We start from the raw sequence: 26,232 nt of genomic DNA, 5'->3' as shown, positions 1-26,232 counted from the left end.
AGGGTTTTTTTCAGGGTTGGAGCTAAACTCTGCAAGACATCGGCACTCCAGGACCAACGTTGCTTATCCCTGCACTAGAACATATAGGAAATAGCATATCATGCATTTAAAGTCAACATATTCTGGTACGGTCACATTTACAGTATTTTCGCAGGTAAAATCAAGTCATGCCAATATGAATCCACACAACTGGGAATATTGCATGAGGCTGAAAGATTTCCAGTTTCAAGTTAGTCAGTCGAAACGGAAAGTGTCAGTGCGTTATACAACACTAAACTACTGACAGTTCAGGTTTTTTGCGCATACCTTTGTAACGATTCCCCTGTGTTAAAAACCTTTGTGATGCTAATTGTTGCTAATAGAGTCACCAAATGTTTGCATTTCAATTAGGAACTAAGAGTACCAAGGACGAGGGGACAGAAACAAGAAGACAGAGGAGAAACGTCTAGAGGTGAGAAGAGGAGAGGAAAACTGGACTCATGTGAGAAACTTGCTCTGTTACAGATGACCCACTTCCACACTCCAGCCCCCCTCTCAATCTCTCTCTCTCTCTCTTTCTCTCTCTAATATACGTGAATCTCTCACACACGGCTCCCTGGTGTCTGCACATGCAGAATCAATTTCTAAAATAAATAAATCCAGGTGTGTGGAAATGTGACGTTATAAGCAAAAAGCCACACTGACTCAGGATTACACTTGTTATATGCAAATTAATAACATACATGTAATAGTATGTATCAATATCAAGTTCGCCAGTTTGTCTGAGGTTTTTCACACAGGAAGTGTTTTTGGTGCACGTACAAGTGTTTTGACCATCTAGCTGTTTTTTCACGCCATGCGTGCCAATGGTGTGTGACGTTAAAATTCAACTTTGAAAATGTGTCCAGAGACCCTGCGCATCGTTTCATTCTGTTCTAGTTATTTTTTGAACGCAAGTCTGTGTGACTCGCAAAAACATGAAGGCGGTGCTTCAAACTTGAATTGCTGTGGTGGTAAGAATAAGTATTTCGCAAGGCACAAAACAAGTTCTCAAGAACCTGCTGTCCCTCAGAGGGTTATACAATTGCTGAGATCATGACATTAGTTTTATGCCACATAGGTTCTGAAAATAGGCCATTTAAGTGGCTTTAAACCACATCAGCTTTGTGTGTATGTGTGTGTAGATCTGGTCCAGCTGCAACGTCTGCGCAGGAGGAAGTGTTGCCATGGTGAGGTAGACCGAAGGGCCAGAGACACTGTCCTCTGTTCCACGCTCACTGCAGCTGTCCTCCCGATGTGTGTCAACAGCGCGCGTGTGCGTGTTTCTGAGTGGGTGTGTGTCGGAGAGCAAAAATAGTTTTGCGCAAATGAAAAACAAATGGTTTGTGCTCGTTTTCCATTACTGCTGTCCAGGTGATGGTATGAAGACCGCCAAAGCTTGCTTTTTTGTTCCACTCACACACAGAGTTTACATCTGAAGGGTGTGCCGGTGTCCTTCAACTCTGCGGTCGCTGATCAGTCTCTAACCGTCGTCCCAGACCGGGAGTGAAGTGATGACCTCACCACTGCAGCCTCTGGACTTCCTGTCCCAGCAGCAGCGGGTTTTTCCATCTGCGGGGAATCTGTGTCCTGTAAGTCTGCTCGTGTGAAAGCGGCCCACTCAAGGGCGCGCTGATGAAAGCTACAGTGTTGGTCTGGAGATACCGCTCTGCACATACGCACGCACCTGCAAACTCACAATCTCACATACACAAAGCAGTGTGTTGAGATTTTTGTCCGTAGAGACCATGCCCATGGAGACAGTGTCCATGGAGACTACATTCATCACAGGGTCCAAGTAAAGCAAAGTAGGGAGAGGTTACAGTGTGGCAGAAGTTAATCGAGGACTAAAGTCTGTGTGAGGGGGTGTGTGTCGGTTTTTGTTTCAAAAGTCTTAATGTTATTCTTTGAGCATGAAGCTTATTTCACAGCCTGTATGGAGTGAAATGTAGTCAAAATACAGTATAATGTCAAAGACGGGCATCTGAAACATATCTGCAAATATTTCAGAATGAAATTTATGAAGAATGAGATTTGAGCAGTCACTTTTTTCAAATAAATCTAATGGTATTTACTGATATTTTATAAACTTTTGGAAATGGAAAATTACTTAATGACTTGCTTTTAGAATAAATGGTATAACAGTATTTACCGTTTAAAAAAAAAAACATTCATTTCAGAAGCAAAGTAACTAGTCAAGAATCTTGAGAATATTTGTGTTTGTTTTTATAATTTCTGGTCAGGTAGGTGAAATGTTAGACTAATATCTTAACACAGGCTATATGTGACCTTGGACAACAAAACCTTTTAAGTCGCTGGGGTATATTTGTAGCAATAGCCAAAAATACATTGCATGAGTCAAAATTATTGATTTATTTTATGTCAAAAATCATTAGGAAATTAAGTAAAGATCAAGTTCCGTGAAGATATTTTGTTAAATTCCTACTGCAAATATATCAAAACTTAATTTTTGATTAGTAATGTGCATTGCTAAGAACTTCATTTGGACAACTTTAGAGATGATTTTCTCAATATTTTGATTTTTTGCACCCTCAGATTCCATATACTGAAATAGTTGTATCTCGGCCAAATATTGTTCTATTCTAACAAACCATACATCAATGGAAAGCTTATTTATTCAGCTTTCTGAAGAAAAATTGACCCTTATGACTGGTTTTGTGGTCCAGGGTCACATATTAATATAGATTCATTAATACTGCTCATACGTATCTTTTCTGCTTAGTTTGTCAAAATATTGCACCCTTTCCTGCTAGCTAAGTCCTTTTCTATATGATTTAGTAGCTTCCACACATTTTTTCCATAGTTTAGCTGTAAATTAGCAGAACAATGTTTTCAGTAGTACATTAACCGGTAACACTTTAGAATACAATTCTGTCATTAGTGAATAACTACACAGGAACAAATGACTAATGCACTGTTAACATTCTAGTAACTACTACTGACTAACAAGTAAGTAACAGTGCTCAGTTGAAAGTGGTAGTTCACTATTAGCTTATCAGTAACTACTATTTTTTCATAGCTCCCAAAGAACTACTAAGAACTACTATATACAGATTCATAATTAATGTAAATGATGCAAAATGTATCATTAATTCTAAAGTAAAGATCATGTTAACACACTAGTAATGGTAATACTTAAGAAGGAATTACTAATTTTTTAGATCCGTATTCCAAAGTGAAGATCACGATAACTCTCTAGTAATGACTGTAATCATTGTAAGCTATTGAGGTATATGTAAGTTTTTCAAGTGTTACTACATCCTTCTAAAGGAAGGCACGTCCTGATTTTTGCTGAGTTAGATGTGTACAAAATATATTGACCCTGGAACAACATTTTAATCCAAAATTTTAATCTTGACCACATCCCTACACCTAAACCTAACCTTACCCATGAGTATTCCCTAAAATCAGAGGAAATGATAGATGAATGACACTGATGTACAACCACCAAACACTGATTGTAAGCCTAAACATCACAAAAAATATAAACTGTTTTTTTCAAATCTGATTGGTTAATCACAGTGTTGTTCCAGGGTCAACAAAGATGTTGATCCAGGAACATGTCGTACTTGGTAAAATCAGGTTCTGCTAAAGGAATTACTAATTATGTGGATCCATATTCTAAAGTGAAGATCATTGTAACCCACTAGTAATGACTCAAGTGTTACCAAAGCCTTTGGAAGTATAACTATTCAGAACCTTACAAAAACCTCAATAGTTTTAATGACTTTAGTCATTACTAAGGAGTTATCATGATCTTCACTTTAGAATATGGATCCAAATAATTAGTAATTCCTTCTGAAGTATTTGGTAACACCCGAGTCATTACTAGTGGGTTACCATGATCTTCACTTTAGAATTAATTATACATTTTGCATTATTGATATTAATTATGAACATGTATATAGTAGTTCTTAGTAGTTCTCTGGGAGATATGAAAAAATAGTAGTTACTAATTAGCTAATAGTGAACTACTATGTACAACTGAGTGCTATGACTTACTGATTCGTTAATCAGAGTTTTTAGTTAGTTAATAATAGTTACTAGAATGTTAATAGTGCATTAGTCATTTGTTCCTGTGTAGTTATTCATTAATGACGGAACCCTATTCTAAAGTGTTACCCATTAACCGTACAGTCCATGCTGTTGTTTACATCCAGTTATCTCCGATATGGCCGCACATCCATTGGCATAAAGCATAAACATAACTTAATTGTTTAAAAGGATTTTTTTTCAAAAGATGTTTTGATATTTTTCTGCAGGAAAGAGTGATAAAATGATAGATATTAATGATTTTATCTATTTAGGTCATTCTATGGAAATGTCCATTTTTCTGTCCCTAGCATTTACAGAAACATTACACTTGAAAAACACTTTAGGGTTGCAATTTCTTTATGTTTTAAAGTAACATTATGTTATAATAACGTAACAATATGTTATTTGAACAATTACACCTTCTTGAGATATCAGTGTGGAAATATTTGTTTTTAATTTCAAGCACCACAAAACTGTTCACAGCCATGTACAGAGGGAAAGTGCTTTATTTTGAGGTCAAAAACAGGTTTTTCTACCATTTAAAATAAAATAAAGTATTCATAACTATCAAATATATGATGTAAATGGCATAAAAAACTAAATCCTGGATAAATAATATAAAACATATAATGAAAGTAGTGGTCCCCTGGAGTTGTGTCACTGGTGTTACCGTTTAACAAAAGTAGTTTATTTTGAAATAAAAATCACACTGATGACATCACTTGACATCCTTCTTCCTGTTTCCTTAAGATCCATGAAGAAAGGCCCATGAACTGGCTCTTTCAGTTATCAGAAATGTACTCATTTATCTCATGATTTCATATAAAGCTTTTAGTTGAAGTCACTGGTATGACCTGCTCTATTGTTAGGAAATCGTAAAAAAAAAAAAAAAAAAAAAAATAGAGTAAATATGGATTAAACTACTTAATTTAGTGAGTATACCATGATTGACAACATGTGGTTTGATACCTTGCAGCAGCCATTTTGTAAAATGCGTTTTTCATGAAGATTGTCACTGCTGTTACTTATGGTTAAACCATTAAGCTGTCATTTATGTGAATTCATAAAGTCAAAAATTTTAAGACATCTTGCCATGCCAAAAGAAGACATTTCTGTAAAATGACCCATTCCTTTTAAGTCACCATGAAATCAAAATAGCAAATTCTCATTTTTATTTTAATGAATATTGCAGTGTTTATTATAAGTGATTTATCCATCCACATTTTTTTTTTTTTCAGTCGAAAAAAAAACTGAAAAAAAAAAAAGTTCCATTCCCCCAGCAACATTCTTCTTCTCAAACCATTTTTGCTCAAGGTACAATTTTTGCATTTTTTTTTCCTGACAGTGTGCTTCTAAAATAATGTCACTCTTTGGGTGACGTCACCAATTCCTGTCATTTCTTTGACTTCATCCGCTCCAAACACCATTCTGGAATCCATTCTGGCACACAGCTTCTCAAAATTCAATCAGTTACCAATGGCTAAAATCCTATTCAGCTCTCTTGCTGAATATCTTGTTTCACTCGGAAACACGTCAGAACATGGAAGTGAAATGTTTTGTTTTTCGAGTTGGATTTTCCACTGAACCTCTGCTTCCTGTTCTAGGCTCTACACCTGAAACTAGTCACAAAGCCCATCTCATGCCATCAGTTTCTCTCTCTTTCTCTGAGTTTTTGTCTTTCTCTCGGGGCCTTGTGCCTGACACCGCTGTCACCCACCCTCCCGCGTCCCCCCCCCAAATCGACATGCTCCACTTCATTTTACGAGCAGCACACTGCACTTCACTAAAAGAAGAAAAAAGAACGAGAGAAAACTCACTGAAAAAACAGAGAGGTTTAGAGAGGGTGACTACGTATGCAGAAGAGAAAGAGAAAAAGAGGGAGAGGTGTTTGTTGGAAACGGTGCGCTAAGGAATAACTGGATGACTGAAGACAAGACGGCGTGCAGTGGAGGAGAGAGGGATGAGAGGACAGGAGAGGGAGAGTTTACGCATTTACTCTGAGTTTGTTAATAATTAATGTGTCACAGGCTTGAACGGGAATATATCTATCTCTCCTCTCACCCTCCACCCCCCCCAACCCTCTCACTCTCTCTTTCTCTTTCTCGCCGGCTACGCGTGGCCCTCACTCCCAGGTGCACAGCAGAGGGAGTGAAAACATCTGAGCTGATCCATGAGGGAGCGCAGGACATGCTCTTCTCCTCAGCTCACATCACAAAATGGCCGCCCACTGACGCCCATCTACCCTGAGGCTGGAAACCAGAACCAGACCAGATCGAGTAATACTCGACAGAATTATACACGAGTAACCCTTAATTTATAATGCGAAGAGCTGTTACAAAACAAAGTAGCTGATCTGTAACAACAATACCTTAGTATTTACAGACACAAAAAAGTGCTTCAACCAGACTGAACTAGCTTACACTGCAAGACAGACCCAAACTCATTTTAGAAGAGGCAATGGATCTTTAGTATACCATTGTTAAATGAAGACAAAGCTGTGAGGGATAAGTCTAGTTTTATGTCATGTGTAATCTTGATGACCCGTGTTTTCCCAAATATGAAAAATGTCCACTGTAAATGTTTTGGTAAGACATATTTTCAGTGTTCTGTCAATTTGACACCAAAGTAAACAGTGGTACAACCCAGTGAACGGACTGTACTTCTATCCCTCAAAACATTTTTTTCAATGACGTCAAAATAAACCAGGGTTTTCCACCATTATTATTTTTAGTTTCATTTCAGTTCAATTCTTAAATTTGAGTTACATTGTGAATTTATGTAATCAACGATTCTAATTTGGATTTATAGAAGTAGAATTAAAATGAATTAAATTTCAAAGAAATTCATGAGTAGACTAAATTAGAATAATGGCTTGACAATGCCGGCTTTTAAAGTTTAAAGAACTTATAGGAGAAATTCACTTCCAGAACGAATATTTACAAATAATTTACTCACCCTTGTCATTCAAGATGTTCATGTCTTTCTTTCTTTAGTCATAAAGAAATTACGTTTCTTGAGGAAACATCTCAGGTTTCTCTCCATATAGTGGACTTTTATGGTGCCCGCGAGTTTGAACTTCCAAAATGCAGTTTAGAGCAGCTTCAGAGGGCTCTAAACAATCCCAGCCAAGGAATAAGAGTTTTATTTACCAAAACAATCAATTATTTTCTTTAAAGAAAATTACAATTTATATGCTTTTTAACCTCAAATGCTCCTCTTGTCTAGCTCTGTGATGCACATGCGTAGTCTGTGTAATACGGGTCAATGCAGTTAGGGTATGTCATAAAATTCCCATCTCACTTTCTCCTTCAACTTCAAAATCGTCCCACATAGCTGTTTTAAATTTTTTTGTAAAGGGCATTTGATCTTCTTTGCACTTTTACTTTGTAAACACTGATTCGGTACTTCTGCAGCGATGTAGGATGATTTTTGAAGTTGGAGAAGAAATGACATGAGAGTTTTTCGACATACCCTAACTGTATTGACCCGGATTACACAGACTATGCATGCACATTGCAGAGCTAGACAAGATAAGCATTTGAGGTTAAAAAGCATATAAACTGTAATTTTTTTTTTTTTTTTTTTAGAAAATAACAGATTGTTTCCTGAGCTGGGATCATTTAGAGCCCTTTGAAGCTGCATTTAAATTGCATTTTGAAAGTTTAGAAGTCCACTAAATGGAGAACATTCCTGAAATGTTTTCCTCGAGAAACATAATTTCTTTATGACTGAAGAAAGAAAGACATGAACATCTTGGATGACAAGGGGGGTGAGTAAATTATCTGTACATTTTTGTTCTGGAAGTGAACTTCTCTTTTAAAGTCTTGAAGGTTGAGAAGTTTATAGACTTTACAGCAAACAGATCTGTCTATCAGAATTGTCACTTACAGAAATGTATACTTAATTCATAAATACTTTAATTTAATTGACAAAGGTGTGAGACCACTTCATTTCTCAGAATGTGTTATCTTTGTTTTCACTAAATCAGTAAATGCCAATTTCAACTCCCTCCAAACTGGTCTACAGCTAATTAAATTCAAATATACACACTTATTAATTGAAAGGAAGTCAACAACCATGGTTCTGACCTTGCACAGGGTCTGTGCTGGTCTTTTAAAGGAATAGTTTACACAAAAAATGAAAATTATGTCATTAATTACTCATTACTTATTTCCTGATAATGTACTCACCGCCATGTCATCCAAGATGTTCATGTCTTTCTTTCTCCAGTCTAAAGGAAATGAAGGTTTTTGAGGAAACGTTCCAGGATTTTTCTCCATATGGTGGCCATTGGGTTGAAGGTCCAAAGGCTCTACACAATCCCAGCCAAGGAATAAGGGTCTTATATAGTGAAACGAAAATATATATACTTTTTAATCACAAATACTTATTTTGCACTAGCTCTGCAATGCACGTTCACATCTATCCGCATTATGTAATTACGTTGGAAAGGTCACGCGTGGTTAGTTCTTCATCTGTGTACTCCGGTTCAAAATGGTAGGGTAGGGCGAAAAACTCCATCTCATTTTCTCCTCCAACTTCAAAATAATCCAACATCAGTGTTTTACCTTTTTTGCCTTTCTTTGCATGGTCACTGGGTCGATATTTGCACCTACATCACACGTGACCTTTCCAACATGACTACGTAATGCGCAAAGTCAAGCTAGCGCAAGACAAGCATTTGTGGTTATGGGAAAGAGAAGAAATTGCTGAATAAAGTCGTTATTTTCTTTGTGCACAAAAAGTATTCTCATAGCTACATAACATTGAACCAAGGTTGAACCACTGATGTCACATGGACTATTTTAACGATGTCCTTACTATCTTTCTGGACAACACGTTCTCACTCCCAACTCGTCACATATTGATGATTGGTTAGGACCTCTTGGCGTCACTTTTTGATGCTCAGGGTTCTCCATTGTTTTCGGTTGTTTGTTTTAATTTAATGTTTTGTATGCATTTGTAAAAATAGAAGTTATTTTATATAAATGTATACTTTCATTGGAGCACCTAACCCCACCCCTACCCTAAACCCAACCACTTCCACATAAACAAGCAGTGTAAAAGCATTACAAACAAGTCCTGTTGCATTCCGAGTCTTCTGAAGCCGTACGATATCTTTATGCGAATAACAGAAAGTTTTAATCGCTGAAAATGATCCCGGCCGCTCCGTAAACACGCTCATATCTCCAGAAGGATACTCCCGCAATCGGTCACGAGACACTTAAGAGCCAATGGCATTTCACAACAGCACGATGCAATCGGTCACAAGACACCCAAGAGCCAATAGCATTTCACAACCAAGACTTGCTTTTTCTGGTGCCATTTTTTTAATTCGCGCAGATAGACTGCAGTGCAACATCCAGGATGGCGGACGGAGACAGCGATTGTGTCTATCCTTCTCACAAATTAATCGTTTTGCTTCTTACAAATCGTTTTGCTTCGGAACCCTTGGAATATTAATGAATATAATTGTATCTTCCTGTTATATCTTGTGTTTACAGTTTTTCTCAGTCGCTTTGGTGCATTTCTCACAACACTATTTACATTTGCACAACAGTTAATGCATTTCTCAAAACAATTAGTACAAACTGCAAAACCTAGTTGATAACCTGCAAAAGCGTGTCACTTGCTCAAAATGGATAGCTCATTCCTCAAAAGCAAGTATTCATGTCAATGAAAGTGTCAGTGTCATCAAGATGAAAAGTCCTGACACCATTGTTTATGAACAAGATAGTCAAATGGCTTTGTCATGTTTTCATTATGACAGTTTACTCTGTAAATTTTTTCCTATGCAAAAAAGTCAGATTTTGGTGACACTTCCTGAAAATGCTCAAGACAGCACTATATACTATTTGCACAGCCATTTGAAAACTACAGTAAAGCTAGACATTACTGTATTTAGTGAGGTATCTGAGTACAAGACACTGAATATGTATGTTTCACATTTTTACTGCATATGCTCTTTGCAATTCTAATTTATTCAAAGCATTGTGCAAACGAATAAATACACCCTTATTTACAACAAACATAAACTCCCTTTGGGTAGAGCTGTGCACAGTTGTAAACAATATTGCAGTACATATTAGAACTGAACCTACAACATACATAGGTCTGTAAATCATTCATGCACATTTGCAGAAATTGTTCAATTTAGAAGACATTTTCAGGAAAAAAAAGATTTAAATTTTTTTATAAAATTTGCTTGACAGATTTTGACAACTAGTTCAACATTTTTGTATGTAATGACTCAAGCAATGAAATGAGGACTATTAGTTTTATATGGAATGACTATTCAGCATTCACAAGTTTAGTTAATTTTGACTGACATGACATAAGCAAATGATAATGTTATAAAACAGCAGAGAGTTGTATGAAAGCAATTGATGCATGTCCAAAAGCATTTGCAGTTTGTTGGAAGGAATGAGAAACTGCTACTATGATGTGCACAAATGACTAAATGTTGTGGAGGTTGAAGTAAATGTTGTGCAAATGTAAATAGTGTTGTGAGAAATGCACCAAAGCGACTGAGAAAAACTGTAACAAATGGTTAGGTTTAGGGGCAGGGGTTGGTTTAAATGTGTAAATAGTGTAATATAAATGAAACTGTTTTGACCGTTTGCACTGAAACAAAATCCACCCCAACATATATGCGATAACAGCAATATTATTACACAATATATAATTTAATCATGAAGATAAAATTCCTAGTGCGTTTCGCGTCAGCACATTGATGCCAAGGGTTTCTTATGTAAAGTACTGGAGGACCCTGCACGTCAAAAAATGATGCTAAAAGGTACCCTGAGCATCAAGAAGTGACGTCAAAGGGGTCCTACCCAAGTGTCAATATGTGACGTTTTGGAGTGAGAACATGTTGTTATGTAATGCAGTAATTACATAGCTGTATATGTATATCTTGAATTTAATAAAAAATATCTTAATTTGTGTTCTGAAGATGAACGAAGATCTTATGGGTTTGGAACGACATGAGGGTGAGTAATTAATAAAAAAATTTTCATTTTTGTGTGAACTGTCTCTTTAAGCTAGTTGTTTATGTGTGTTTTACATACTTGCACTAACTAAGCTGATTTAGTCTCTGTTTTTCTTGCTAGTTTTTAACAGTAGATTTAATGTGAGGAAAGCGTTATCTCAGAGCAGCAATCATTATTACCAATCAATACAGTGTGCATATTCAAATATACTCACGTCATACCCAGAAAGTTAAACATTTCAGGCTCAAAACAACGAAGAAAATCCAAAACATGACTTGCACTAGTAACTAGCTACATTATGGTAATTTAAGGTCACCATTTGAACCAGCTTAGCTTGTTTATCCAGCAGCGGTGATTTAATTAATGCATTTTTGTAATAGAATCGTATTAATGATCTTGTGAAAGTAGAAATTTATGATGAATTTGTTTTTCTGTGAATGACTTCAGCATATTAAATGCAATCAAAGTAAGCTTGCCTTAATAATCTCCACTCTCTCTCTCTTTCTCGTCACAGAGCCCATCATAGTGCCAGCCGGCTGGCGCTTCAGGGTGCTGGACTACGCAGGCAGCAGGTGACATGGATTTCAATAAAAGGGATTATGGATGTGAGGACTGCAGAGATGGAGAACACACACAGGTAACATAGATGCGCACACATCCTTTCCGCATATGATCTATGCGCAGCACCCGTTATCCCATAGAATTGTGCAAGGGGTAAAAAAAACATCCCTTAATGAACTGCTGTGCTAACTTTAAGCTACTTAATAATAGTAGTTTACATTAGTTATATGTGCTTTTTGCAAATCCGACAACTTTTGGAAGTTCAGTACTGGCCCAATTATTGGTGCTGCCCCAACTGTCCTGACAGGTAATGTGAGCGTATCTCGCTATAATTGGAAAGAAGGGGGAAATAGCATTTGGCGAAACATGCAAATGTACAAAGAGCATTCTCAACTACTTATATCATGGACGTGGAAGAAGATGTAAAGTTTAGCAGTTCGCAGTTTTCTTAAAATTCCTAACAAGATGGTGTGGTACGAGTGTATGCGAGACGAAGATTACGAACAGGTTTTAATGAAGGCTCAATGGTATTGGCCACTTCAGTGGTCTGTCTGAGATGTCCAATCCCAAATAATTGTTTGCATTGTCCTTCACCCCATTGCTGCAATACTTGATTGTGTGTGTGTGTATGTGTGTGTGTGTGTGTGCGCAAGTGCGTGTGTGTAGGTGGACAGAAGGCCTTGGCGTGACCTGCCACAGCCTCTGAGGAAGCGAGCTGACATAATGAGGCCGGTAAACAAGCGGCCGTCACCCTGGTCGTGTGGCACATACACACACACACTGACACCGCTCCACTATCTCACCACTCTTATCCATTGGGGTTCAGTTGTGTATCTCAGCAGGCGGAGGAGAAGAGAGAGACGCACACTTGGAAAGCTCTGCAGCCGTGAAATGTATGCCTCTGTGCTAGGAGAGCAATATAGAGAGAGAAATACAGAATATTATCGCTCGGATTCCTTTCCAAGATCACCTGCGGTTCATGTAAAAATGTTCCTTTTAACCTGGTCTTCATCTGCTGCTTTTGGAAGTTGTCTTAGTGCGAGAGTTTATGGGAATGCAGAGATTGTGTCTGGGTGTTTGCCTGGTATCTGGGTCTCCTAAGGACTCGTGTTTTCCACAGGGAAAAGGCGTTGAAGAAAACAACAGCTTTGCCTGGGGTCACTTTCATAAGGCAACCCTGTCAGAGACCCACTACCTCCCTAAAAACACATGCCTATACGTGCATAGACATGCATGGTCGCAATGAAATCTGAAAACAGCAGTTCTAGGAAGTAACTCACTAACAAAAGGTGGTGATGCTGTTAAACTACATTTTTCAGCAATAACCAAAGTATGATTCTAAAACGTGAACTTTCTCATATTAAAGAAGTAGTTTAATCAAAAATGAAAATTCTGTCATTAATTACTCACTCTCATGTCATTCCAAACTCGTAAGACCTTTGTTCATCTTCAGAACACAAATTAAGATATTTATCATGAAATCTAAGAGCTTTCCAACCCAATCCAAATCACAGTGGTTACAGGAGACATATTTATGATGCATGTTAATGCAGGTGTAAACAGCTATCACTTTCTGCTGACCACTTGTGATCGGATCACCTGAGAATGTTAATAACAGGTGTAAACTGAGTGATTCCTTGGGTGCACAGGCTTTAAAGGGCACCTATTATGTAAAATCCACTTTTAGAAGGTGTTTGGACAGAAATGTGTGTTGGAATTGTATGTATACTGGCATCTTAGAATGACAAAAATACATCAAAATCATCATAAAATCAAACCAGGCTCAAAAAACAAGCACTTTGGAGCCTGTCCGCTAAACTTGATAGATTTCGAAAGTGAAACCGGTAAAACAGCGCACATAAGAAAGTGACTGCACGCTTTCGCGATCATCGGTACCTTCACACAATCACTGATTGCACACTGATTCATTGTTCAGCAACTCTTGGCAAGAAATCGTGTATTTGTTCCATTTAAGTACAGTAAAAATACTGGTCCTTTCACACCCGCTCATGTTGCTTCTCTGCTCTGTTTATCGCCATATGCAAAACAGAGACATCTAGGCTCTGCCCCCTTCTGGAGTTGGGTGGGAAGTTGCAGCTCATTTGCATGTAAGGGAACACACCCCTGAAACAGCACTTTTTAGACCCACCCCAAAAATGGCACTTTTCAACACATTATAATAAACAATCTGCATTGTATTTGGATCTGAAACTTCACAGGCACATTCAGGAGAGCCATAAAATTAATTTTACATCTTGTAAAAAGGAGAATAATAGGTGTCCTTTAAACTTTCCTCAGCCTGGACATATAAAGTGTGAGCTGGGGTGTTGCTAGAGGACCTTTGTGAGTTAGGACAGGGGGGATTATATGAATACACTATTCCAAAACTTTTGTTTTAAGCTTTAGGAATCGGTCATGGGAATTGGCTCAGTCCCTGGCAAATCAGATGTCTTAAAGTCATCTATAATCCAGCTCAGATGAAACTCTTTCCTGTTACACCATTCCACATGTTTTCACCTCGACTTTACCAGTAAAGGGGTATAATGGGACTGGTGGAGATGGGATCAGGTTTTCCACATTGGGCTTTTACCCAGAAAAGCAACAGCGGAAGGGAAAATAGAGAGATGGAGAGAGAGGGAGAGAGGCAGAATGGCGGCTCGGCCGGGCATAATTGGCAGTCTTTGTAGAGTGGGGCCCTTGATTTAATAGGCACGGCTGGTGACTGAGGCAGTGGAGTGCGAACAGTGCGGAAATGTGCTGGAGCCTGGAGCCCTCCGGCCCAACAATACCAACCCACCCCCTCTCGTTCCCTGTCTCTAAGGACGACTAACTCAGAGCTTGCCTACCCCGAACACACACACGCACGTTCACCTCAGAGCGTAAGAATCTACAAACTACATCAAACACATGATTATTCAGTATATTCTACTGCGAACAAATCCATTACCCTGACTCACACACTGCAGTAATTGCATATTACATCAGTATGTTGCACACAGGTGATGCTACACGACACTACATACACAGCAAAAGCAAACATAACTCTCTGACATCACACATATCACACATACATATCCATAAAAATTAGATGATAGATAGATAGATAGATAGATAGATAGATAGACAGATAAATAAACACCCTCATGGTAACACACTGATACTGAAATAATGCAATAAACATTCATTTAACAACAGATGTAACATACAACCCTAATATACACAACTGATAAGAAAGAACTAAGAAGAAACATACTTATTTAAATGAAAAACATAAAATATGACATGTAACAGAGTATTCTGGGAATGTCAATTTATGGTTATTCACTGTAAATTATGTTTTTCTGTTTGTTTTTCACTTCCAAAAACTGTATACTACCATAAAATTATATGTAGTGTCCAATACAATTTTTCACCATATATAGTAGGGGAACTTACAGTAACCAATTAGGTTTTTACTGTAGCATTTTACAGTATTTTACTGTAAAAATCACAGTCATTTTTCACAGTGTAGATAGATAGATAGATACATAGATAGATAAAATAAAAAATGATAGATAGATAGATAAAAGGAAAAATGAAAGATGATAGATAGATAGATAGATAGATAGATAGATAGATAGATAGATAGATAGATAGATAGACGGATAGAAAGTTGACAGACAGATAAACAGACAGACAGATAGACAGACAGATAGATGATAAATAGATAGATAGATAGATAGATAGATAGATAGATAGATAGATAGATAGATAGATAAAAGAAAAAATTAAAGATGATAGATAGATAGATAGATAGATAGATAGATAGATAGATAGATAGATAGAGACAAACAGAGAGACAGATAGATAGATAGATAGATAGAACGAAAGTTAAAGACAGACAGACAGACAGATAGATGATAAATAGATAGATAGATAGATAGATAGATAGATAGATAGATAGATAGATAGATAAAAAAAAAAATTAAAGATGATAGATAGATAGATAGATAGATAGATAGATAGATAGATAGATAGATAGATAGATAAGATGGCAGACAAACAGATAGACAGATAGATAGATAGATAGATAGATAGATAGATAGATAGATAGATAGATAGACTGATGGCAGACAAACAGAGAGACAGATAGATAGATAGATAGATAGATAGATAGATAGATAGATAGATAGATAGATAGACAGACAGATAGATAGAACGAAAGTTAAAGACAGATAGATAGATAGATAGATAGATAGATAGATAGATAGATAGACAGATAGATAGATGGAGACAGACAGACAGACAGATAGATAGAAAAAGAAAGGAAAGAAGAGACAGATAAACAGACAGACAAATAGATAGATTGATAGATAGATAGATAGATAGATAGATAGATAGATAGATAGATAGATAGATAGATAGAAAGAAAGATAGATAAACAGATGGACAGACAGACAGATAGATAGATAGATAAAAGAAAGAACGATAAATGACAGTCTGATAAACAGACAGACAAACAGATGATAGATAGATAGATAGATAGACAGATAGATAGATGGATGGACAGACAGACAGATAGATAGATAAAAGAAAGAACGAAAGATGACAGTCTGATAAACAGACAGACAAACAGATGATAGATAGATAGATAGATAGATAGATAGAACGAAAGTTAAAGACAGACAGACAGACAGACAGATAGATAGATAGATAGATAGATAGATAGATAGATAGATAGATAGATAGATAGATAGATAGATAGATAGATAGATAGATAGATAGATAGATAGACAGATAGATAAACAGATGGATGGACAGACAGACAGATAGATAGATAAAAGAAAGAACGAAAGATGACAGTCTGATAAACAGACAGACAAACAGATGATAGATAGACAGATAGATAGATTTTTTTTTTTTTATCTGAGCAATATTTGCACTTTAGCTCCAGTGTATTGCAGACATGTTGTGTGACCAATCTCAGCTAACGCGCTCCAGTTTCAGGGACGGATCACAGTGTCAAATTTCAAGCGACGCCCAGCCTTGAAAATCAGAACCGACGCTCAGATTCTTTGACCAGATCTATACACGCAGGTTTAGCTGTGAACATCAATGCGTATGTGTGTAAGTGTGTGTGTGTGTGTGTGTATATCACATCATCAACGTTCCTCGTCCTGGGCTCTCTTTGAGAGGGTGGGTCTGGGCGGCAGGTCTGTGATTAGTTCAGGCCAGGGGAGCGCTGGTATTGATTGGCAGGCTGGAGACACTGGGCTGCCTTCCACGCCGCTCTAATGAGAAGCCCTGACCTCCTCCAGTCAGCAAGGTCGCCAAACCCTACTGTAATTGCACTCTCTCTAATGGCGTCAGTCACGCATCCGCTCCAGCCTCGGTAATGACAATTACCATAATGCTGCTCCGCTCGCTAGGAGCCTCTCCATCACGGCGCTAGCTTCGGAGGGAAAGCGAGATCTGGAACACTGACGCGCGGGACGAGGACACTTAGGTCTCTTTATGTGTTTCAAATAGCCTGCGCGTGTGTGTATTTGTGTGTCAGAGAGATAAAGAGGAGGGTGTTGTAACCTCAGACACAAAATGGCCGCAGACCAATATGTCAATGAAGTGTGATATTTACAGATCAATCAGCATTTGGATCAATTGGTAGCGTGCTAATGCAAACACTTCCCCTCACCTCAAAGTGACTCATCCATCTTAAGAATAAATGCAAAAATTGCAAAGATTCATGGCATGCCTTTTTGCCTCCACCAGGGTGCTTGTAAACTAGCTTTACTAACCAGGTAAAAGCCAACTAGACTAGACAGACCTGGTGTTTTCAGTGCTGAAATGAAAACTTGCAAAAATATCCAAGATATATTTATAGGTTCTCCGTCCATGCATTTTATTTACCTTCATTGCAATCAATGATTCACTGTCTGACTCCCGTGTAACATAAACACACGCCCTTACCATTGATCCATGCGGCCCACAACAACATAGCTATGAAATATAAGCCAACGGTGAAAGCAGACTCTCAGGTCTGTGGTGGAGCAGAACTTTGGCCTGGACGCAGATGTGTGGAAAGGTGTGGAAGGAGAGTAGAAACAGATGAGAGATAAGCTCTTGCGAATAGTTCGGTTCTACCAACCCTTAATTCCAAACAGTACTTACACAATCCCTACCTCTCTCACACATACACACACAATCACAAGGGAGGTAAGTTAGAGTTGGTGTTGTGATGCAAGGAGATTCAGGCAGGAGTCAGTGCTTTCAGAGCTTTTATGGTGTGTTTGGCAAGACAGCGTAGACGGCAGAAAGGAGCGAACGGTGCTCCGGACGTCACAGATTTACTGCCGCGTCTCTAATTTCAGGCTGTCGACGTATTTAAGTGAGACGCTCATAAAGAAAAAACTAGTTTGTAAGAAAGAGGGCCGGACGCTAGCTAAATCAGCACGGGCACAAAGAGGCAGGCGTCTGAGAGCTATTGACCCCACATCGATCTGCAGCCTGTGCGCTGCTATTGACCAAACAGGGGAGAGACCAGGGGAGCCAGAACATACCGCACCCAACCAGAATGAAATAGAAAACAACCTCGTCCACACACACACCCGAGCACAGAGTCGTGCTAACCTTGTATACGTGAGCTATTGAGGCTTTTGCCTTTGTATGCGATGGCTTGCATCCTTAGCCTTATTGGTTGGCGCTCGGTACCCGATTTCTCTCTCGCTTTCTCTTTTGGCTGAATGAGAGCACTTCCTTCCTGCTATCCTCCACTGATGCAGGTGACAGGAGCCCAGAGACCTGGCAGGACACGTACATACACACACGCTTGCACACACGCAGGCCAGATGGTCCCAGACCCCGGTGACTGTCAAGGTGGGCCACGACCCAAAGCGTACAACCTCCCCGTTCCCATCTCCCCCTGCTTCTAGGTCTCTTTCTTTTCTTGTCTCCTATTTTCCTCTCTTCTTCCGTGCTATACCTTCTAGTCACAGGTGAGTCACGCAGTTGCCAAACTCTGCGTAAATGTCAATGGGTGTACACGGGGCATCCTGATATAGAACCCCCCCGGTGTCCTCTCTGTCCTCGACATTGCTTGATTCAAATCATTCTGGAAAGAAATCAAGTTGATTTTGTGCTTCCTTCTCGCTCGAACGTGTCGCCGTGCCGGTCACGTGGCTCTCGGAAATCAGCGAAGGGGTTCGTTTGTCGCCTGTGACAACAGGTGTAGAGATGCAATCCCTGGGGCAACGGAAAGGATGTCGGATTGGTAATTGGCGAGCGGGGCGTTACGTGGAACTGCGGCAGCCGTCGGCATTGGGGTGGGGGGGAGTCCTCTGTAGACGCCTGAGAGCGAGAGAGAACGGATAGGGGAACGAGGCAACTAGGGAGGTGAAGGCTGCGAGCGGAAAGACGGAAAGAAACAGAGGGAGGGGTGCAGATAGTAAGAGCAAGAGGGGTGGGGGTCATTAAACTGGAAACCAGGAACCACACGGGAGGTAGAATTTTAAATGATTCCCCCACAGCAATACCAGCCTAGCGGTAGGGCCATCTTGCTCGCTCTCTCTCCCTCTCTCGTTCTCCCGTTCTCTCGGAGATGCAATTAATTTGGATGGAGGCTGCCAAGAGCGGAGAGATAGAGCGATGAGGGGTGCGCCCTCTCGCACTCTGCCTGCCTGCGGTCTCACTCTTGCAGAAGAGCACTTTTTTCCCTTCCATTACGGCTATCCGCCGTCCGTCTGCTCGCACATGGCCTCCAATCCGACAACGCCAGCCCAGCATCCCAACAGCTGCCGAGCTGCACCCGACAACCTAGCACTTATTTCGGAAAACAGGAAAAGCCTTGTTCGAGACAGGCTGCTGTTGTTTGTTTGTTTGTTTTTAATTGCGCTGCTCACACTTTGCCGTCCTAAGAGACCTCCTAGCCTCACCATTCGGTATGAGTCATAGGTGCGTCTCGCTCCAAAGGCCGTGATGGAAAGAACTGAAGGCAGGGAAGGGTGAGAAAGAAAGAAAGAGCGAGTGAGGAGGAAGAGAGAGAAGTGTCATGGTACACAAAGCACGTAGCATGTAAAAAGCAGGAGGGACTAGCGCTCAGGGCCAGAGCGTGCGTCGATACGAGGGAAATTGATCGTAATCAACAGCGCCTGCAGAGCGAGCGGCTGCCCGTCGAAACTCTTCCCCCTCTCCTCTCTTCTGCTCTCCTCTATTTCTGCACCCTGCACCTACCTCTCCGCTCATCCCCTGCAAGTCCCTCCTGGAGCTTTCAAAGTCTATGTAAACAACACCGAATGCAGGAGATGGTGTGCGTGTGCGTGTGTGTGTTCAACGCATGTTTTGTTCTGTTAGTTGGTTAATCTGCGCAGGTATAGGCGCACAAAGTAAAGGTTTCTTGCCATTGAAAGGCTACATTTTCTACATTTGCACTATTATTAGAATACATTTCATTTAAAGTTTGAAGAAAAGCATTAGTTTTACTTGTGATAGCACATATTTCTGAAGGTAAGTATCATGTTATTTGTTAATGACAATGCGAATAACTGCATTCAGATATTAAAATTCCTTATGCTAAGCTCTAATTTAAAGTCCCCATGAAATCAAAATTGAAATTTTTTGTCTTTTAGTATGAATATGTTAACCTTAAGGTTATCCATAATGACAAAATTCGCATTTAGAAGATATAAGCATTCAGTCTCTAATTTCTGCCAATATGGATCGATGATTTTGATGACCCTGCACTTCCGCTTCTCATCAAACTTCCTGTCCAATCAAATGCTCTCTAGAATCCAAAGCGTCCCGCCCCCTACATTATAAATACAAGCTGAAGCTGCGGCTTAAATCTATCACTTGTTCACAGAATTAGAATTTTCTGTATGGTAAATGGCACATAGTGCACTATATAGGGGGTAGAGAACAATTCAGAAAGTGTAAATATGCATTCCGTTGAGGCGATTAAAGTCTGGTTTTGCGTTGTGTCACGAGAACTGCCACATCGTGCACACACTGTGCTCCGATCCAGAAAGACAATAGCACGGAGGGGATCATATGCATAAGTCGGCGCAGACCACAAAATGTATCGGACACATTGGAATTCTACACAGAATGCTATTTTATATATGCGATATGGATGAGATTGTGGCTGTCATACGCTGTCAAATGTGGCTTTACCGAGCTCAACGGCTCTGGCCCAAGCTGTGATATAAATGAAAGGCTATTGGCTATTAAAAAAGGGGGGTGGGACGGCTGATATGTCCCGCCTTGTCTTCCTGTTTCAGTTAAAGTCACGTCAACACATAGAATTAACGCTGTGTGTTTCAAAGCACTTCAGTGGACCTTTAATTATTAATAATTTAATTAAAAATTACCTCTGTTTAAATGGATATTTGTGTATACACATATGCCTACATACATTTTAAAAACAAAACAATAATCGTTGTTCTAAGCTAATGAGTGTTAAAGTTATAACATAATTTCCTGTCATGCCTTTAAGTTTGCACAGTTGGTGGAGAGCAGCTGAGGCATCTGGCTCAAACTGTGGCAGTGAATTTTGAAACGGTTTTGTTCTTTAAAAACATAAGTTTCTAACAAATTGCAACATACTGACTGTAACAGTTGCCAGCTTAATTGCACTTCATTGGTTAAGCATATAATCTCAAATCCTTGAAAGCAGGCAATCATGTTTTCATATTTTCAGATAAAGTATGAAAGGATAAATAACACAACACCTTTCGGCCACCTTCGAAAAATAATGACTGTGATCGAAAGCTGCCTCCACAGGTAGCATATAAGGGTAGAAAGGCATGATCCTGTCTACTGAAATAACTTCATCTGATCGCAGCATAGATGTATCCTTCGCTGCCTATTATATCCCACAATCCTGTGCAATCAATTCCAGTGGTGCATCCCAATTTGTGTACTTACGCACTATTCTATGCCATTTTTTTCAGTATAGAAAAAGTGCACTTCAAATGCCCGGATGACTTAAAGGGATATATCACCCAAAAAATAAAATTACCCCATGGTTTACTCACCACTATGGCTTTCTTATTTTAGACATATACAATTGGAGTTAGCCTATATTAAATAATACATCGGCTCTTCCAAGCTTTATAATGGCAGTGATTGGCTGTTGAGATTTTGGTGTTATGCTAAGTTCAATAAAGTGCATCTATCAATCATAAAAAGTGCTCCACATTTGGTGTTAATAAAGGTCTTCTAAAGCAAATCAATGCTTTTGTCTAAGAAAAATATCCCTATTTGAAACTTTATAAACTGTGGTACAAGAGAGTGGTGTTTAAGCGGATGACAATGAAGCACAGTGGAAAGAACAAAACACTGGTCACAAATAATAAGTACAAAATGAGGATTTGTAAAGAAAAATGACTGAGGATTTCAATATAAACCAAAAGGAAACTGGTTTTCCTTTGCTGTAAACAAAACTTCACTGTCATTATAAAGCTTGGAAGAACCAGGACGTTTATTATAACTCCAACTGTATTAGTCTAAAAGAAGTCACATAGGATGGCTTAAAGGTGAGTAAATCATAGGGTGATTTACATTTTTGGGTGAACTATCCCTTAGCAGTTGAGTACATAGTGACTAGAACATGTGCATAGTGTATAGTGCATGATTTGGGATACAACCCTGATAGCACACGTACATCTCGGAGACGTCTATTTGACGTCTGCATTTACATCTGCAAGACATATTTTTTTAGAGTGTTTGCTCATCTGTAATACGTCTATAGGACGTTTCCTATCAGATGTCAAATAGACATCTATTAGATGTCTTTAAGATGTTAATGATTTAGAATGTATGTAAAACTGACATCTTACAGACATCTGTCAGATGTTTACACACAACAGATGCTTTCCAGATCAAGTGATCTTTAACAGACATCTTGCAGTCTACATGTGCTATCTGGGAACTCATTACAGTTAAGCTAAAAAATAAATATGTAAATGTATAATAAGTGTGTAAATTTACGTTTCTGAACATTTTTCCCCCCCTTGCCTTCATTTCTAGGAAGAAATTAGTATAATACTAATTAAACATTGGCTTAGTTTTTAACAAAGCTCTCTCTTTTTTTTGTTGTAGATCATTAGACCAGTATGCTGCCTCAGAAGCCTGTCCGAAATCAGTGTTGAGATGTTCCTGCAAAGTCATTGCCTGATAGGACAGCGAGGCAGGCTGCCTATAAGCTTTCGGACGCAGCCAATGTCACACTAGATGTTGACACAGTCATGTCGACTCCCGCCTACTGAGTTGGCCTACAAATTGACGTCATGACTGAACACCTCTATAAGGTAAATATTGATTTCAGGATGATTTTAACAGATTTTAAAGTCATTTTAAATGTTTTATGTCTTAATGTCATTGATCGAAGCTAAAACATTTCACTCCCTTCCTATAAATGTATCCCAGCTGCAAAAAAAAACTATCTAGGCTATATGTGGAGAATTACAGACGCAGAGAGAGAGAGAGACAGAAAGAGAGCGAAATAAAGAAAGAAGCTACGTATTAGAAAAGGTGAAGGTCCAAGGCTTTTACGCTTCCGCTCGCTCACTCTCTCGCTCCCTCTTCCTCTTCCTCCACACACCATGGTATAATTTCTCATTTGAAGACGCTGGCATACCTGGCTGTGTGGCTGTGCTGTTAAAAGCACCGGCCCAATTATAGCATAACACCTAGCCTTACGGTTTCCATGGCTGCGCGATGTATCTGTCCCGCGGGACGCGGCGTGGAGGAACGAGCGTCTTATCAACCATCACCCTGGTAATAACACTCCCCCCGAGCCTCCGCGCCTCAGCCAGGCCTTAACGAGAAGCCAGGGTAAAATCTCTCCTCCGCTTCAGCTCCAGCCATTGATTTGAGCTTAATCTGTTTCTGCGGGTGTGCTTGCGTGCGCGTCTGTGTGTGTGTTTGTGTGTACGTGTGTGTGATTGTGTGAGTGCGCTGGGGGGGCTGATGGTGGGAGAGTGTGAGCGCGTGAGAGGTACCATTTATTTAACTGAGATTCTCAAGTTGCATTTATCCGAGATTCTGTTAATGCAAGCTCTACGCTTGAGAAAGAAAAAAACAAGTTGGGAAGTGACAGGGAGTGAGAGTGAGAGAAATTAATTGTATTTTTTTCCGATTTATCTGATATTGCTGTTGTCTTACTAGTGGTTTTACAAATTTAATTAGTGTGTAATCTAAAGATGATTGATATTTTTTCATTTTATACACCATTTTTGTTATCTTAAATTAATAGCATACAAAAGTATGCATTATAAATATATTAACAGTATTAAAAAGGTTTACATTCACCATAAAGTATTACATTTTGTATGTAATCGTAAACTACTCGCACATTTATTACAGCATATATGTGCATGGAAGATGTGGAAGAAAAAAGTGATACGGGTTTGGAACAAGATGAGTGTGAGTAAATGATGGTAAGATTTCAATTTATGGGTAAACAATCACATTAAAAAAGCTGATGTAGATTTCCATGCAGCACACTTCACCGCAATGTCTTCATTTTCCCGGTATATCATAGTATTCCCTGCAGAGCAGTAGGTGGGTAGAAATGTGTCAATCTTATTTTATTGTAAGTTCATACACTAGAGTGTCATGTGGCCTTATAGGATGTACGTATATATATCTACCATATGCACCCTAGGCAATACATGCTTCATGCATGTACTGTAATAAAACAATGCCCACCTGTCATTGTTTACGAGACAGGTACCTGTCTGAGGGGACATCTGTCAGCTCACAGATGTGAACATATTCAGGTACCGTGTTTCAAGGAGAAACTTGCCAATTTATAAAACAGCTTGGAGATATTGTGTGTTATGGTTTTGAATGTATTGTTATGTACAGTTGTGGGGGTCTGTTAAGTTGGAGATCTCCACAGCGATGGCGACGTGTCTTCCTTCACTGCAGCAACTCATTGGGTTTGCTTATTCACGCCTCACCCTCAGCCACAGGCCTGGGCCCTCAGGCATTCTGCCTCCCACAGCGCTGGAGCCTCTCCTCTTCTCCTTCTTCCTCTCACTCTTCCACACCCTGAGGAGAAAAGTCGAGCAAGGTCGCTGCTGAGATCCGCACCCTAATTTGGTTACAGAGTAATCAGTATAAAAGTTGAATAATCAGAGTGGTCAGATTCACTTTTTTGTTGGCTTCGACCTTTTGGAGAATGTTTGGGCAAATAAGATTTTTTATGATAAAGAAAAAAAGTCTAGTTGCTACGTGCCAAATTTTTGTACTCTGCAAAAATGTTTTTCTATTACTCAGTATTTTGCCTTGTTTTCCATTCCAAATATCAAAACATTCTTAAAATTAAGAAACATTTGAGAAGCAGAATTACACCAGATGTGGTTTTCTTTAACATTAGTTAACATGAGCTTTTACAATACTTTTACAGCATTTATTAATCTTAGTTCATGTTCATTTCAGCATTTACTAATGCATGTGTAAACACAAGCTGTGTTTAGTTAATGCACTGTGAATTAACATGAACAAACAATGAACAGCTGTATTTTTATTAACTAGCATTAACAAAGATCAATAAACAGCACAATTAATGTATTGTTCATGTTAACAAATTCTATTAACCTTATTGTAAAGTGTTACCAGGTTTTTTTTTTGTTGTTGTTGTTTTTTTTGAGTAAACAAGAATGTAACTCTGCCAAACAAAATTCAATGAAAAGACAAGTTTATTTTTCCTATATTAGTGGCAAATTTATGGCATTTATTTCTTGTATTAAGTATGAACTCACCTAATTTAGATCTCTTTTTATTTCAGAAAACAAGATGTAATAGCTTATAGCATTTTGCTTCTCAAGTAAATGTGTCTTGATTTATATACAATACCAGTCAAAAGTTTTTGAACAGTAAGATTTTTAATGTTTTTGAAGAGGTCTGTTTAGTCCACCAAGCCTGCATTTATTTGATACAAAGTACAGCAAAAACAGTAAAATTTTGAAATATTTGTACAATTTAAAATAACTGTATTCTACTTGAATATATTTTAAAATGTAATTTATTTCTGTGATTTTAAAGCAGATTTTTTAGCATCATTACTCTAGTTACATGATCCTTAAAAAATCATTTTAATATTCTGATTTGCTGCTCTTTTGATGCTGAAAATTTAGCTTTGATCAAAGGAACAAATTGCATTTTAAAATATATTCAAATAGAAATAGGTTATTTTAAATAGTAAAAATATTTCACAATATTACTGATTTTGCTGTATTTTGGATCAAATAAATGCAGGCTTGGTGAGCAGAAGAGAATTCTTTAAAAAACATAAAAACTCTTGCAGTTCAAAAACTTTTGACTGGTAGTGTACATATGTACTGGAAAACAGAAAAATAAGTATAAAAAATATGAAAATAACTTCTTTCAGTGTATATGATAAAAGTAATTTATTCATAATATCATTACGTTTTAGGAATTGATATAAATTGAAATAAATTGAGGAATTTCCTATAAAAAAAAAATTCATAAAATGAGCCATTTTCCATTTATAATATCAGGTTGCATCATCCTGATAGATAGATAGATAGATAGATAGATAGATAGATAGATAGATAGATTAGGTTTAGCTAAGTTAATATACTTTTGTTTATCTCAAATTAAA

General features: G+C 38.4%; 1 protein-coding gene across 1 annotated transcript in view; it reads left to right on the top strand.

Annotated features, from left to right (window-relative positions):
* LOC127152838 (uncharacterized) overlaps nucleotides 1-24,689 on the top strand; it is a 30,864-nt gene extending 6,175 nt beyond the window's left edge. The window contains exons 4-5 of the mRNA XM_051093694.1: nucleotides 11,581-11,638; nucleotides 24,471-24,689. Coding sequence (XP_050949651.1) covers nucleotides 11,581-11,638; nucleotides 24,471-24,689 — 277 coding nt within the window. The remainder of the gene's footprint in view (nucleotides 1-11,580; nucleotides 11,639-24,470) is intronic.
* The last annotated feature ends 1,543 nt before the right edge of the window (nucleotides 24,690-26,232 follow it).

Source organism: Labeo rohita, chromosome 21 (assembly GCF_022985175.1).
Source record: "Labeo rohita strain BAU-BD-2019 chromosome 21, IGBB_LRoh.1.0, whole genome shotgun sequence".
In the NCBI taxonomy this organism is placed as follows: Eukaryota; Metazoa; Chordata; class Actinopteri; order Cypriniformes; family Cyprinidae; genus Labeo; species Labeo rohita.
This window is presented reverse-complemented; position numbering and strand designations above follow the sequence as displayed.